The sequence below is a fragment of the Phocoena phocoena genome, chromosome 9 (genome assembly GCF_963924675.1).
Source record: "Phocoena phocoena chromosome 9, mPhoPho1.1, whole genome shotgun sequence".
NCBI classification, from domain to species: Eukaryota; Metazoa; Chordata; class Mammalia; order Artiodactyla; family Phocoenidae; genus Phocoena; species Phocoena phocoena.
In genome coordinates, this window is record NC_089227.1 from 88,662,298 (window position 1) to 88,677,665 (window position 15,368).

A 15,368-nucleotide genomic window follows, 5' to 3' on the forward strand; every position below is an offset into this window, starting at 1 on the left:
TAATGTGAACCCCAATTATTATGTTCTTAATTTCTCTATTGATCTGTTCCTTAAGCTCTGGTATTATAAAAATATTTCACATTTAAAAACAGATTGATAATGACAAAGATATATACTTTTCAGCATATTTTTAATCAGATTAATGTTTTCAATAAAAGTTTATAAAGCCAACCTATAAAGTTATGCTAACACCTCAGTGTAGAGGATATAGTGCATCCTCCTTAATTTTATTTCTGTGAGATTAGCCCTGTTTGTATGTTTTGTTGTAATTTCAGTAAAATGGATTATATTGTTTTTAAAACAGATTCATTTTTAACTTTCTATTTTCTAGGAGCTTATCATTCAACTTTAATTTATAGTTGATTGATATAGCTGTATGGAAGATGTCAGTTAGAATTTTTAATTTAAAAATTTTTTGAATTGTAATTTTAAGTACTCTTGAAAAAAAAATTTTTTTGAATTGTAATTTTAAGTACTTTTATTATAAGTTTTTCTCATATGTTCTATTTTCTTCTAAACTGGCTTTTCTTTTTAAGTTTGACGAGTTAATGGTACTCGGTAGTATCTTTTATTTATAAATAAGAATTAGGAATTATAATAAGAATGAAGAATTTTCTGCTCTGCTCATAATTCTTCTGGGCTGTTGCGACTTCTGATCAAGAATATTCCTTTTGTTCTTTGTTTATTAAACCGTAACATCCAATCATCTTTTTAAAAGAGATTAGAAAAGATAATCTCTTGCCATTATTAAATTTTTTAGGATTCTATCATGAGATTTTCAGTTTTTATGGTCTAGGTGTTAGTATGATCTAGAATTATAGTACAAGTACACCTCTGATTTTAGTCATAAAGTAGTGGGACTAAAAGGATTTCATAGAGCATCTTGCCTGTTGTTAACTCCGTTCTTGTGAATCTGACTCCAATAAGTGACTTAAAAATACAGTACCAGGGGCTTCCCAGGTGGCACAGTGGTTGAGAGCCTGCCGATGCAGGGGACACGGGTTCGTGTCCCGGTCCGGGAAGATACCACATGCCGCGGAGTGGCTGGGCCCGTGAGCCATGGCTGCTGAGCCCGTGCGTCCGGAGCCTGTGCGTCCGGAGCCTGTGCTCCGCAACGGGAGAGGCCACAACAGTGAGAGGCCCGCATACCGCAAAAAAAACAAAACAAAACAGTATCAGCTACAGGAATTCCCTGGCAGTCCAGTGGTTAGGACGCCGCACTTTCACTGCTGAGGGCGTGGGTTCCATCCCTGGTCGGGGAACTAAGATCCTGCATGCTGTGTAGTGTGGCCAAAAAATAAAAATAAAAAAAAAATTAAAATACCAGCTGAGGCTATATATATGTGTGTAGTGGGTGCAGGCTTTATGCTTGATGTGAATTTAGATGTACATTTCTCACCACTCCTTTTATTTTTTTTACAACCCGAGTCAGGTCCTAGAACCTTAGAACCTGGCTAAAAATTCATAATCAGATATTTTAAAAATATCTTTTAGGGCTTCGCTGGTGGCGCAGTGGTTGAGAGTCCACCTGCCAATGCAGGGGACACGGGTTCGTGCCCCGGTCCGGGAAGATCCCACATGCCGCGGAGTGGCTAGGCCTGTGAGCCATGGCCGCTGAGCCTGTGCGTCCAGAGCCTGTGCTCCGCAACGGGAGAGGCCACAGCAGTGAGAGGCCCGCGTACTGGAAAAAAAAAAAAAAATCTTGTAGCTTTTATTTTTTTATTTAAAAATAAATATTGATTATAGGAAATTTAGGACACACTAATAAACAAAAGGAAAAGTCACACATTTTACCTTCTAAGATAATTATCACGACATTTTGGTTATAGCCAGCCATCTTTTTTTATTGATTTAAATCTTCCCTTTTCTCTCTATTTAGTAATTTATCAGCTTTTCCTGCCTTATTAAGTAACATTTTTAATACCTGTATAGATTTTGCCACTTATGGATATACCATAATTTATTTAGCCTACCCATTTTTAGACATTTAGATTATTTCCCCTTTTTACAATACAAACAAAAATCAGTAATAATTTGGTGGTTGATTATTTTTAGTTGTTCCAGGAAGCAGGAAACATTAATTGGGTTCTTGCTTTCATAAAATCTTTTATCCTAGTAAAAATGGCAATATATGTGTTTATAAAACAATAAGCCTTAAATTGGATGATATAGACCAGATGCCAGCAAGCCTTTTCTGTACAGGGCCAGATAATAACTAATTCAGACTTTGCAAGCCATATGTTCTCTGTTGCAACTACTCAACTCTGCTATTATTGTGCAAAAGAAGCCAGAGACGTATGTTATGTTGCATTAAAATTTTATTTACAAAAACAAGTGGGAGATCACATTTTTCCCACAAGCCTTAGTTTGCCAACCCCAAGTATAAATTACAAGTTTTATAAGAGTTAAGAAGAGAAAAGAAATTAAGAGTTTTGCTGGACTCTTCTGGTGGGGTTGCATTTACATAAGAATGTTTGAACTAAGGAATTCATGGCTAAAAAATGTTAAACCTATAAAGTGGTGGCTTTCAGACTTTTGTCCAAAGCCCTTATTCAGATAATTTTGTGGCAGTCCTATGCATAAAACAGAAGAGGAGATGCCATAGCTCTTCAGGCTGGGTTCCTGAAAACCCACCCACCATGGTACCCCACCCTGAGAGCATCTGGTGGCATCCCTGGAGCAAAGTTTCTAAACTTGCCTTTAAGCTGTCAATCAATCAGTAATTAATATTTGAGCTTCTACTATGTGCTAGACACTGTGCTAAATTCTGGAGAAACAGTGGTAGACAAGACAGAATCCCATTGTTAATAAGCTTACATTCGATGTGAGGAGACAGAGATACAAGCATGGAAACTAAAAAATAACATAATTTGAGTAAATCTGATAAATAAGTACTGTGGAGAAGATAAAATTGTACTGTGATATATTGTGTGTGGGGTGGGAGGAGGAGGGAAGCTGGGATGTAGTTGAGGAAGTGATATTTGATAGAGGCTGAAATGATGAAGAGGAGGCAGTCATGCTAAGATCTGGGGAAGAATATAAAGAACAGCTAGTGCAAAGATCCTGAGACTGAAGGAAGTGCTGAATTTGAGGGCTAGTGTGGTGGCAGCGTTGGGGTGGAGGTGGAGAGTGGAGGGAGGTGAAATAGAAGTAGATGGGACCAGGTGACCAAAGGAAGTGACACGGCTGAGAAAATAATCTCATACCCTGTTTTGACACTATTGGAAATTAACTATGACTAAAATAAAATCAGAGTAGTGGTAAAGATATTTTAGGGAAAAAATAAACAAACAAACAAAATTAAAAAAAAAAAACTCTGAAGGTTTGACTGCTGCAAACTTTATAGTGGAATATAGGCCACCTTGTGTGTACTTTTTTTTTGTGGTACGCGGGCCTCTCACTGTTGTGGCCTCTCCCGTTGTGGGGCACAGGCTCTGGACGCACAGGCTCAGCGGCCATGGCTCACAGGCCTAGCCACTCCGCGGCATGCGGGAACTTCCCGGACCGGGGCACGAACCCGTGTCCCCTGGATCGGCAGGCGGACTCTCAACCACTGTGCCACCAGGGAAGCCCTTGTGTGTTATTTTTATTTTTCATGGTTAAACCTGCTTTGTTTTGCCCTCCATTCTGATCACCCTGTCTTGAGAATCTTTCCTCAGTTTAAAAACTGCTACCGTTGACATATATACACTACCAAATGTAAAATAGTTAGCTAGTGGGAAGCAGCTGCATAGCACAGGGAGATCAGCTTGATGCTTTGTGACCACCTAGAGGGGTGGGATAGGGAGGGTGGGAGGGAGACGCTTTTTATAAGCTTACATCCTCACATCGAATGTAAGCTTATAAAAACTTTTAATTGCTTTACACTGGAGACGCACCAGTGTAAAGCAATTATACTCCAATAAAGATGTTAAAAAAAAAACCTGCTACCATGTGCTAGTTGGGGAAAAGTCATAAGATTAGTTTCAAATACAGATTATTGCTTTATGTAGTGTATTTATGAAACTTTTCTAAAAGGTTTACAGGAATCTATGTAAAGCATATGATCCTATCTTTATCAGTGTTCCTTGAATTAAATTAAATTTAATTAATTTAAATTATCTTCATAATGAGTATACCTTTTCTTTTTAATAAATATTTCAATTAAAAAATATAAAAGAATAAAATATCTGTTTTTTGGAAGCAGATCTTTGTCTACTTTGTACCTGCTCCTTTGTAGCCAAATTCTCATAGATCTCAGTAAAAGATAAAACCAGATTGATTAGTGGAATAAATACAGGAATGTTTCTCCTGGGGTTTCATAGTTCATTTTGATTTCTTTAAGGATAGTTTATCCTTTTCCTAATACCATTGTTCTCAGTGTACATGCATGGCATAGTGCATTGTGTTCTTAAAGTTTACCTGCCTAGACTCATTGGTTGATGGGTCTTTGTGTGCAGGCAATAATGGAAGGATTTTTCTGTTGTCGTCATGTATGAGGTGTAATTACTCAGTTACCAAACTGCTTTGTGCTGGAGTGTTTTATATGTCTTCTATTGTAACCCTTTAGCCAAGAAAACCATGTGGGAAAGGCTGACCGCCCCTGAAGATGTGTTTAGTAAATTACAGCGAGAAAACATAGCCATCATTGAGAGCTATGGTGCTGCCCTCATGGAAGTGGTCTGTCGAGATGCTTGTGATGGTCATGAGATTGGAAGGGTACAGTAACTCCTGCTTAGTATTATAATTGGATAGATATTTTGACTTATTAAGGCATAAACTAGATCAGCTTTTCAAATGTATGTTATATATTGGGAATTATTTTCTGTAATATATTTTAGTGAATTTTCTTATTTACTATAATTTTGAATTTCTGTTTTGTTCACTCATATGTTTTGTTTACTTACGTTCAGAATCCTTTATTTGTTCAGACTGTACCCTCAGAATAATCTTTTTGCTAATTTTGAGATTTGCCTTACACTGGTAGAAATTAACCAGCAGAGATGCTGGTTAATCAAGATCTTGGCATAAGAGAATACTGGATACGTAGCTTTTATACTGAGTGTATCTTTCTCTGCTTTTTCAATGAGTATTTGCATTTATATGTCTTTAAAATATTATGTCATACTGGTGATAATACAGTGAGAAGATAATTCCCTGCTGGTGGAAAATTACATAGCGTTTGAATCATGTAGTACGCTCTCAATTATGTTAAAAAAATATTTGGGAAGACATAGAACAAAGTAATCTGTGTTTCTCAGATAATGTATTTTCTGTATAAGTTTTCTGTTTTCTACAAGGAGCATGTGAAACTTTACAATTAGCGGGGGGAAAAGCTATTTTTAAAAATCCCTTTCCTCCAGCAAGTAATGTTTAGATTTTGCTAAAATATATTTAATGCCATTATTTTAATGTGTTAGGTTTTGTTTCAGAAATGTAACTTTACCCTGAAATTTTTTCTTTTATTAATAAATCAAGATTCTGGATACATACATACATTTTTCTCAAAAAAAAAAAAGAGAGAATTGTATTGCAGGCAACCATTCTCCTTGTAAGAAAACTTTTAAACATTTCCAGATAAAGGGAGTTACTGTTGTTGATTTTGGTAGCCATCTCCACATTTTGGATTTTGATGTGTTCTTCCGTCAGATGCTGGCACTGGCTCTACTTGATCGGATTGTCTCCGTAGATAAGCAGCAGCAGTGGCTTCTGTATCTTTCTAACAGTGGCTATTTGAAGGTGCTTGTGGACAGCTTGGTAGAAGATGACCGTACTTTGCAGAGCTTACTCACTCCACAGCCTCCCCTTTTAAAAGCCCTTTATACATACGAATCCAAAATGGTAAGGCTTTATATTCACTTGAAGTTAGATCAACAGGTCACTTCCTCTTGAGGTTAAGGATATATTAAAGAAAATTAACGTGGCCTGCATTTTGCATGTTTCTATCATACAAACTGTAATCATTTCTAAGGAGTTTTAAATTTGGGCACATGTGCTAGAACTGTATCTTCTGAGCATGCCAAAGTTGAGTTGAAATGATCCTGAGAGGGTTAGTTGGGTACTGAGACTGCTGCTTACTCACTTCGATTGCTGGTGGTGGCAAAGCCGCATGACACCCAGTGGTCTATGAGGAGAAGAGTGAGCAAAAATGTCCTTCCGCAACGAAAATCAGACTGTTAGTTGCCTGTTGAAATTCCAATGTAGATGTGCTGCTTCTACTTTAAACACAGGATTTTTCGGTACAGTGTCTATAATTCATTTCCCTTCCTCCAAATCTGTTTTAATTTCTGTTTCCTCCTGCTTAAAAATACCACAAATGTCACAATAAGAGAAGCACTAAAGTCTTAGATTCTTCATTAATTCTGTTTTCCTTCCTTCATTCATTTATTCAACAAGTATTTATTAAATATCTGTTACATGCCAGGTATGGCACTAGGTAGTAGAGATACAGCTGTGAGCAAAACAATCTTCCCTGCCCTCCATAAGCCCACATGATGATTTAGTTGAATGCTTAATCCTTGCAAGGCGTATGTAGCACTTCAGATACGTTGTGCCGTTTACTCCTCATAAAAATCCTATGGTTAAGGTGGTATAATATGCCCCTTCCTAGCTAGCTCAGAATTTCTCTTCACCGGTGATTACAGATCAGAAATGTGCTATGAGAAAGTCTCATTTTAATGTGAGACGCTTGGCTCTGATCTCTGTACTGATGATTTTTGTTTCATAACTTCTTAGGCATTTCTCACAAGAGTGGCCAAGATACAACAGGGCGCTTTAGAGCTGCTGAGGTCTGGGGTGATTGTGAGGCTGGCACAATGCCAAGTCTATGACATGCGCCCAGAAATGGACCCACAGGGGTAAGCATCCATATCAATTTATTTATTTTTTTTATGGTTTTTTTTAAAATTTAATTTTATTCATTTTTTTTTATATAGCAGGTTCTTATTAGTCATCTGTTTTATACACATCAGTGTATACATGTCAATCCCAATTGCCCAATTCATCACACCACCATCCCCACCCCGTGCCGCTTTTTTTAAAGTTACCAGTAAAGGATTATTAAGGGAAAAAAAAAAATTTCAAACATAATTTTGCCGTTTATAATTCTGTTGGAGCAGTACTCTCATCTTGATGGTTTTGTTTGGTCATATACCCCTGCCATTAACTAATAAATGAAAGTTGCTAATAATGGTAAAAGTGGGTAGGGACCTAGTGCTTTCCATTTTAGAGCAGTAACATAAGAGGGAAATGGGAGAGCATTTTGTTAGACGTTTTTCTTCCCAACTTTATTGTTCTGTTTAGTAGAAGTACATGTTTTCAGTTATACTGGTCTTTTAAAGTATTGTAATAAAATTATAATTTGTTGTGGATTTTCTTTTCTTGATGACTTGAATAGTATTTTATATTTTTCTCATTTTAACATTTTACCAACTGCTTGCTAATTTGAAAGCTTCAAGTGAAATTATTTTAAGTTTCAAACTTTCTAGCAGATTTCTCAGTTGACTTTGAATATAAATTTTTTCTTTTTTGTCTACATGGCTGCAGCATTGTTAGGGCCTATAGCATACCCTCCTACTGTTAAATAACAATTTAGGTCAGTTTGAGTAATTTTCCTCAAAAGATCCATTGCCAAATTGTATGTTTGAGTTTTTCAGGCTTAACTATAGAAATATTTTACTTCTAGAAAAGAAAATTTTTTTAGTATAACTTTCTAAGGTTTTAAACACGAGAGTTATTACTTTCACCTTAGGTGAAGAGGATTGAGTAAATTGTATTCCTCAGTTCATGACACATTATTATTGCCTGCCTTTGGAAAGCCTTTCTGTTATTTCTTTTTATTTCCATATTCTGCTTTCATTCTCTTCTCTTCAACAGGCAACCATTTTTTTTGTTCAAAAATTTAAATAGAAATATTTACAATAAATAATAGTTTATTAATAGTGTTCTGAGACCTCATCTTAAAGGTTAAGTGATTTTACAATCTCATTTTAATTTTTAAAATCTTGTTTTATTTTATGTAATGGACAATGTAGATTCATTTTTGGCTTTGGGTGTACAAGAGGGAAATTTGGGGAGAGTAACTTTTGTTTCTGTCTGTTTCTCACATATAGTCTCTGTGGCCCAAGGGAATATTTAGAGTAGAATAAGTATGTTTGGGGAATTTTAGCACTGTCTTTTCAAGTTTATGCAATTATTCTTTACGAAGATTTTTAAAAATTCAGATTTTTTCACTAACTATACCTCTGGGATACAGAGTCCTCATTAGTAGCTTCACATCTTAATTAGCCACCTGTGATTGTTTGCCGTGGAGATGGTCGGGGACTGTTTTAACTGTTGGATTGTTGCTCTCTCCTTGTTCACTGGATGCAAATCAAGCATGTTTGGCCTGAGAGATGCCCCAGTGTTCATCCCTACTCCAGTGGACCGATACCGCCAGATTCTGCTTCCAGCTCTCCGCTTGTGCCAGGTCATCCTCACGTCTAGTATGGCCCAGCACTTGCAGGCAGCAGGTCAGGTAAGAGGAATCCTTAGTGTAGAAATCATCAAGTGCAAAATCTTTATTTTACAAATGCAGAAGCCCTAGGCATAGAACGCTTAACGTGAATTTACCTTAACCGTTCTGTTTGTGGCAGAGCTGGGTATTGAAAATAGACCCCTTGCACTTTGCTCTGAACTTTATCGGTCTGTTTTTGTACTCTTGTTTGAATGAAACACCACAGCTAATTAATAGAATAGTGAGATAGAAGGCAAGAGATCTAAATTTGTTGTTGTGCAAAAGGAAGCACTTATTGTGATAGAAATAAGCTGTCTTCTAAAATGTAATTTAACCAGGTATTTATTAGAGAATGCTGTTCCTTTATTAGACTTTGCAGAAAATACAAAAGATAGATGATGATGCCACATTTAGTTGTGATGTTTAAAGAATGAGTAATTTAAATAAGTGAGTTTCTAATAAAATATTTTTCCTTCAAACACCATAAATTAGTTTTATTTTTACTGCTTTTCAGTGAAATCTTCAAAAATATGTTTGTTTCTTAGACTAATAATGCAATATACAATTTAACCTTTTACTGATTAATTAGGCTTATCACTAAGAATCTGCAGTTTTTTATTGTGTTGCTCTATAATTATGATACCCTCAGGAATTAGGACACATCCTAATAATTTATGGTGATTTTATCTGCTTTCCCTGCCATCAGTCTTCAGGCATACCTTCCCAAGATAGAATGCTGCTGTTTCTAGTGTGCTACCTGATTTTATATTGCGTTAGTCTAAGTGACATTCTACCCCTTTCATATGCGGCCTTTGAGTCAGTTCTTTAACACTCAAAAACTTTGTCTTCTACTTTCTCGAGATTAAGGTTTTTTAGAAGAAGTGGGACATTGTGATACAAGGCCAGTCTTATACTGAGCATAGTGGAATTACTTGAGTAGGTTCTTTAAAAAATACAGATTACTGAGTTTCATGTCCAACAATGATGGACAACAATGTCCAACAATGTCCAACATGTCCAACAATGTCCAACATGTCCAACAATGATGGCCAGGAATTTGTATTAAAAAATAAAAGTGGCACAGTTCCTGAGAGATTCAAATGTTCAGCCAGTTGTGGTGTAGTCCCTGCCTTCAGGGAATCTATAATCCAGTTAAGAAGATGTTGGAATGTGAAAATGAGTAGAGTCTTCTATGGTGGTACACTGTAAAATGCTAAGGTGAAAGGGCAGAGTTTAGAGGTCAAGATTTGTATCTCATTTATTTTCATCATATCAAAAGGAGAGTTAGACAAAAGCTTTTATGTGATTGTCCCCATGTCACACTAGTCAGACTTTCACAGAGCAAACTTGAATTCAGTAAGTCATTTTTTAAAAATAAATTTATTTATTTTTGGCTGCATTGGGTCTTCGTTGCTGCGCGCAGGCTTTCTGTAGTTGGGGTGAGCGGGGGCTACTCTTCGTTGTTGCAGTGTGTGGGCTTCTCATTGCAGTGGCTTCTCGTTGCAGAGCACGGGCTCTAGGCGCATGGGCTTCAGCAGTTGTGGCACGTGGGCTCAGTATCTGTGGCTCGTGGGCCCTAGAGCGCAGGCTTAGTAGTTGTGGCGCACAGGCTTAGTCACTCTGCGGCATGTGGGATCTTCCCGGACCAGGGCTCGAACTCATGTCCCCTGCATTGGCAGGCGGATTCTTAACTACTGAGTCACCAGGGAAGTCCCAGTAAGTCATTTCTGAACACACTCATTTTAAATTCATGTTCTAGTTCCATTTAGACAAAAATAAAAAAAAATAGGGGTCAAATAATAGTTTTCATACAGTAGTTCCAAGTTATATTATACTCTTCTATAGTAGCTTCTAAATGTATTAATCTCTAAACTTTGAAATAATCCTTATCTTTAGCTTTCTTACGAAATTTAGTTAGATGTTTGCTTCTTGAAGAAATAAACTACGTAAATGCAAAAGACAACTGCTTATCTAATATTCTTCATTACATTAAATTACTTGCTTCAATGTTATTAAACAGATGGATATAAATTTATAATACAATTTTCTACTCTTCCACCTCTGTTTTTCCATTTCCCCTCCTTTTCTTCGTCTTAGGTGTTGCAGTTTCTCATTTCTCATTCTGACACCATACAAGCAATCCTGCGCTGTCAGGATGTTAGTGCTGGGTCTTTGCAGGAATTGGCTCTGCTGACAGGAATTATAAGTAAAGCAGCACTTCCTGGTGAGTTGATTATGTTGAATGGATTTTTACCAGTGCTTTACAGACTGACATACACTTAATAGAATGAGGTTATTATTACTTTGCAGCTATATATGACTTATTTGAGATTGGAACTAACAGAGTTAACTGCCTTTTTTAAAAAAAATTATTGTTATTTATTTCATTTTTGGCTTCGTCGGGTCTTAGTCGAGGCACGCGGGATCTTTGTTGCGGTATGTGGGATCCTCTGCTGCGGCATGTGGGCTTAGTTGCCCCGCGGCATGTGGGATCTTAGTTCCCCGACCAGCGACTGAAGCTGCGTCCCTTGCATCGGAAGGTGGATTTTTAACCACTGGACCACCAGGGAAGTCCCCTTAACTGCCTTTATTTGAAGTAATATGTTTATAAAAGTGATATATGGTCAGTATAAAAAATTCAAAAAGTTCAAGAAAATAATTAACACTCAAATCCCACTATCTAGAAATTATCAAATGTTAACATAGATAAGTAGCTTTTCAAACATTGCTCTATGTAGATGTATGTATTGGTGCGGGGGAGGGGCGGTGGAGAGAAACAGAAATACAGAGGTACTTTACGAGAATGGGATACCTTTTACATTCAGTTTTAGAAAACAGCTATTTAATTTTACGTGAACTTTACAGATGAAAAACTAATTGAAGAGAAACTGAAGACATTGATGAATTCCAGACAAATGTTTCTTTACTACAAGTGTACAAGAGATATTAGTTCTTAAAAGATCATTATGATTAAGAAGAAAAAAAGATTATGATAAACTACTAAGATATTTTGGTCATTAAAAAAATTTTTTTTTACTACGTATAAATTTTAGACAGGGGGCTTCCCTGGTGGCGCAGTGGTTGAGAGTCCGCCTGCCAATGCAGGGGACACGGGTTCGTGCCCCGGTCCGGGAGGATCCCACATCCCGCGGAGCGGCTGGGCCCGTGAGCCACGGCCGCTGAACCTGCGCGTCTGGAGTCTGTTCTTCGCAACGGGAGAGGCCACAACAGTGAGAGGCCCACATATGGCAAAAAAAAAAAAAAAATTTAGACAGAATCAACTAACTCCTGATGTGAAAGATGAAGTAATGAGTTATTTTACACTTCTTCTTCCACCCTCATGTTGTTTGCTTGTATTATTTTTACTTTATCAAGTAAATATCATTTATATTCAGTCTTGTAACCATAATAACTTCAGCTATTTAGTTATACTTGTATATTTACATGGATTCACAGAAAAACACCAATTCTTTTTTTTCCTCCTATAGCTTCACCATTTCTGAGTTCTTTCTTTTGATTTATCTCATGGTGTTTTTAATTTGTATTGAGGTCTCCTCCCCTAAGAAAAAGTATATAATCTTCCCTGAACTCTCTAATGTTTACAAACATCTAAAGGTTGCCTTTATTCTTGAATGAAAGCATGGCCTACTATTAATAATAATGTCATATTTTTTTTACAAATGAGGAAACTGAGGCACAGAGAGGTCAACTTGTCCAAAGTCACACAAATAATACTGTAGGGTTTTTCATGCAGTGTGGCTTCTGAGTCTGTGTGCTTAACTACTAGCCTATACTACCTCCATCTTTATATTGCTGTGGAGAAGTCTGAGGCCAACTTCTGTTTCTGCCCCAACACCCGCAATATTTTTTCCTCTCTGGGCATGCCTCAGTGCCTGAGCCCTTTGTGTTGGGAGAAGGAGAGAGTTTGGAAGGGCAGAGTGCAGTGCATATTAAGGTACTTAGAGACTGTGCTCATTCTGTGGAGATCCCAGGGTCAACTCCACCCAGCCTTGGAGTGTCTTAGTCCTGTGTGCTTATTATGTTCATTTCCCCACTTCATTCCAGTGTCCTGAGATGATACCAAGACAGGCCACCCTTGCCTTTACTAAGGTCCCATAGTGCTATGTAGTGGTTCTTCTCCAAATGGTTTTTACCTTGGTTTCTCCTAATTACTTAATTTACTTAATCACCTGAATGTGCTTCTTCGCAAATTGTGGGGTCTCCATGAGAATTTGCAAGAGTTTGTTGGCTTATCTTCTTTTCTCTGTATTGCTTCTGAGGGGTGGGATGAGGGTCATGAGTTGAATTATGCTACTTACTCCCCTGGAATTTTCTTCATCTCCCCTTTTTTTTTCCCTTAAGCACCACCATGCTTTAGTATTTATGGTGTAAGTTGGCCCCTTTCCCTTTTTGGTGAATTTCATTTATTTGTAGGTTGATTATAGAAGGGACATTCTATGATACTACTTCATTCTGCCATCTTAATCCAGAAGTCCTGAGTTAGTACAGAGAGAATTTACCTTTTATCAGATCCTCTGGCAAGGTGATTTTATCGATGAATTTTCCTTTCGTTCCTTTTTTTTTTTTGCGGTACACGGGCCTCTCACTGCTGTGGCCTCTCCCGTTGCGGAGCACAGGCTCCGGACGCGCAGGCTCAGCGGCCATGGCTCACGGGCCCAGCCGCTCCGCGGCATGTGGGATCTTCCCGGACCGGGGCACGAACCCGTGTCCCCTGCATCGGCAGGCGGACTCTCAACCACTGCGCCACCAGGGAAGTCCCCTTTCGTTACTTTTTAAAAATACTTGAAATATTCTGTATTTTACTAATAGCAGCATTTAACCCTGTCACTGTATTAAAATTATCTTCAGAAAGGCACAGTTTATTTTAACATGCTCATGGTATATTCAAACAAAATAAAAGAATAAAGCACCCTGACCAGCAATTCCTGCTCCCTAAAAGGAACCAATTATCAATTTATACTTTGTTTTTCTAGCAGTTTCTCTGCTCGTGGTGTAAAAATTTTTTCCTCCCTACACAAATGAAATACCATACACACTGCTCTGTAAATTTTTCCCCACACTGTGTCTTGGGGATTTTTTCTCATCGGCATGTATAGTTCCTACCTGACTCTTTAATTGGTGGAATAGTTTTCCAATTGTGAGGTGGTTACCCAGACCCCTATGACACGTTGACTGTTTCCGATCTTTTTAAAAATGTCAAACAGTATGGCATTTAATAACTTTGTGTGTGTGTGTGTGTGTGTGTATACGTATACATATACATTTTTATATATTTGAGCTGGTAGGCTTGGTAAGTTCCTGGCAGTGCTTTGTCAGATATAAATATACTTTTATATATATCTATATATATATCTATATATATATATGTACATACATATATACCATTACATACGTGTATATATATATACACACACACACTTTAAAATAATTTTAAAAGATAATGCCAAATACCCTCCTAATTTTTTAAAATAACTTTAAAAAATAATTTATACTCCTCTTAACCCTACTCTGCCCAGTTCAGCCCTTGATTACATATGGTTTTATATTATCCTGTAATTTTACTATATGGTTTTTGTCCTAAATGCTTAGCCCAGTACCAGATATGTTGTACCTCCTCAACTACTTATCATCAGGTTAATTTTTTATCTGTGACCCACAGATATTCTGTAAAGTGTTTTGGAGTTGAGGATGATATATATGGTCCACAGCACTCAGGTGGCATGTAGCAGAAAGGTCTTAAGAATCTGAGAATTGGACTTCCCTGGTGGTCCAGTGGTTAAGACTGTGCTTTCACTGCAGGGGACACGGGTTCGATCCTTGATTGGGGAAGCTCCGCGTGCCACTCGGTGCTGCCAAAAGAAAAAAGAATCTGAGAATTGCTAGTTTTTTAAAATAGAGGCAGCAGTTGGTGTGCAGGAGGAATGAAAGAACTGGGGAACAGCAACACAGGTTGCAGAGATCAGAAAGATTAAGGACAAACAGGAAAAAGCCAAAGTTCCATGGTAGTGTTAAGTGCAAACTCCAGCTTTCAAGGGGTTAAGATGGAAAAGGAGGGCATAAGAATCATGAGCAACAAATGGAGAAAAAAATATTTCAAGAATTTGATATTAACCAGGGTTTTACTTGGTTTTGTTTTGTTTTGGAGTACAAGGGAGACCTGAACACATTTGTAGATAGTGCAGAAAAATCCTCTGCGGTAGGGTAAATTTTAGAAAGTAATTAAATAAAGTGATTCTGGGAGCCTACTCCCCGTGGAGGTGGAGGTGGGAAAGGGAAAGGAGCTAGTGGAGCAGTGAGGCGCAGGTGAGGTAACAAGCCAGCATGTGCCAAGTGATATGAGTATTTTCTGTAGGTTTGTGTAGAGGTTGATGGGCTGAGAAATCTAAAAGGAGGAAGGCTTGTCATTATAAGGAGCAAAGGATAAGGTTCCAGGTTATGTGCTATGGAGTGTATGCTTGGAAGTAAGAAATGGATTAAAGGGATTGTGAAAACACATGGATAGTTAGGGTGGCTGGGACAGGATCAGCTGGGTTCTCCTCATGGCTACAGTCATAGAACAAAGAAATAAACCAGTGGAGAGAATGACCCATGGGTTTGCTTGGAGGGCTCAATAGAAATAAAGGGAGTCCACGGTACTATAAAAGGTTGATCAGCTTTAGGAATTTCGTAATGGGTCCAAACTGAGAAATTGAATGGCAACTTTTTTGTGTATATGTAAACTGTACTTTGCCTAAGGGAAAAGAAAAAAAATCAAATGGTACAATACATAGATGAGATAAAAGAAAAAAAATGCATTTCATTTTTAGTGTTTTATATTCTGAACTGTTACATGAGAAAGTAATTTACTGCTGAGTTTAGAAAATTTTAACTTCTA

At 37.5% G+C, this 15,368-nt stretch overlaps 1 protein-coding gene across 1 annotated transcript in view; it reads left to right on the forward strand.

Moving 5' to 3' along the window:
• Positions 1–15,368, forward strand: part of NUP205 (nucleoporin 205) — an 81,992-nt gene that overhangs the window by 52,054 nt on the left and 14,570 nt on the right. The window contains exons 31-35 of the mRNA XM_065883681.1: positions 4,550–4,698; positions 5,629–5,820; positions 6,715–6,836; positions 8,356–8,494; positions 10,571–10,697. Coding sequence (XP_065739753.1) covers positions 4,550–4,698; positions 5,629–5,820; positions 6,715–6,836; positions 8,356–8,494; positions 10,571–10,697 — 729 coding nt within the window. The remainder of the gene's footprint in view (positions 1–4,549; positions 4,699–5,628; positions 5,821–6,714; positions 6,837–8,355; positions 8,495–10,570; positions 10,698–15,368) is intronic.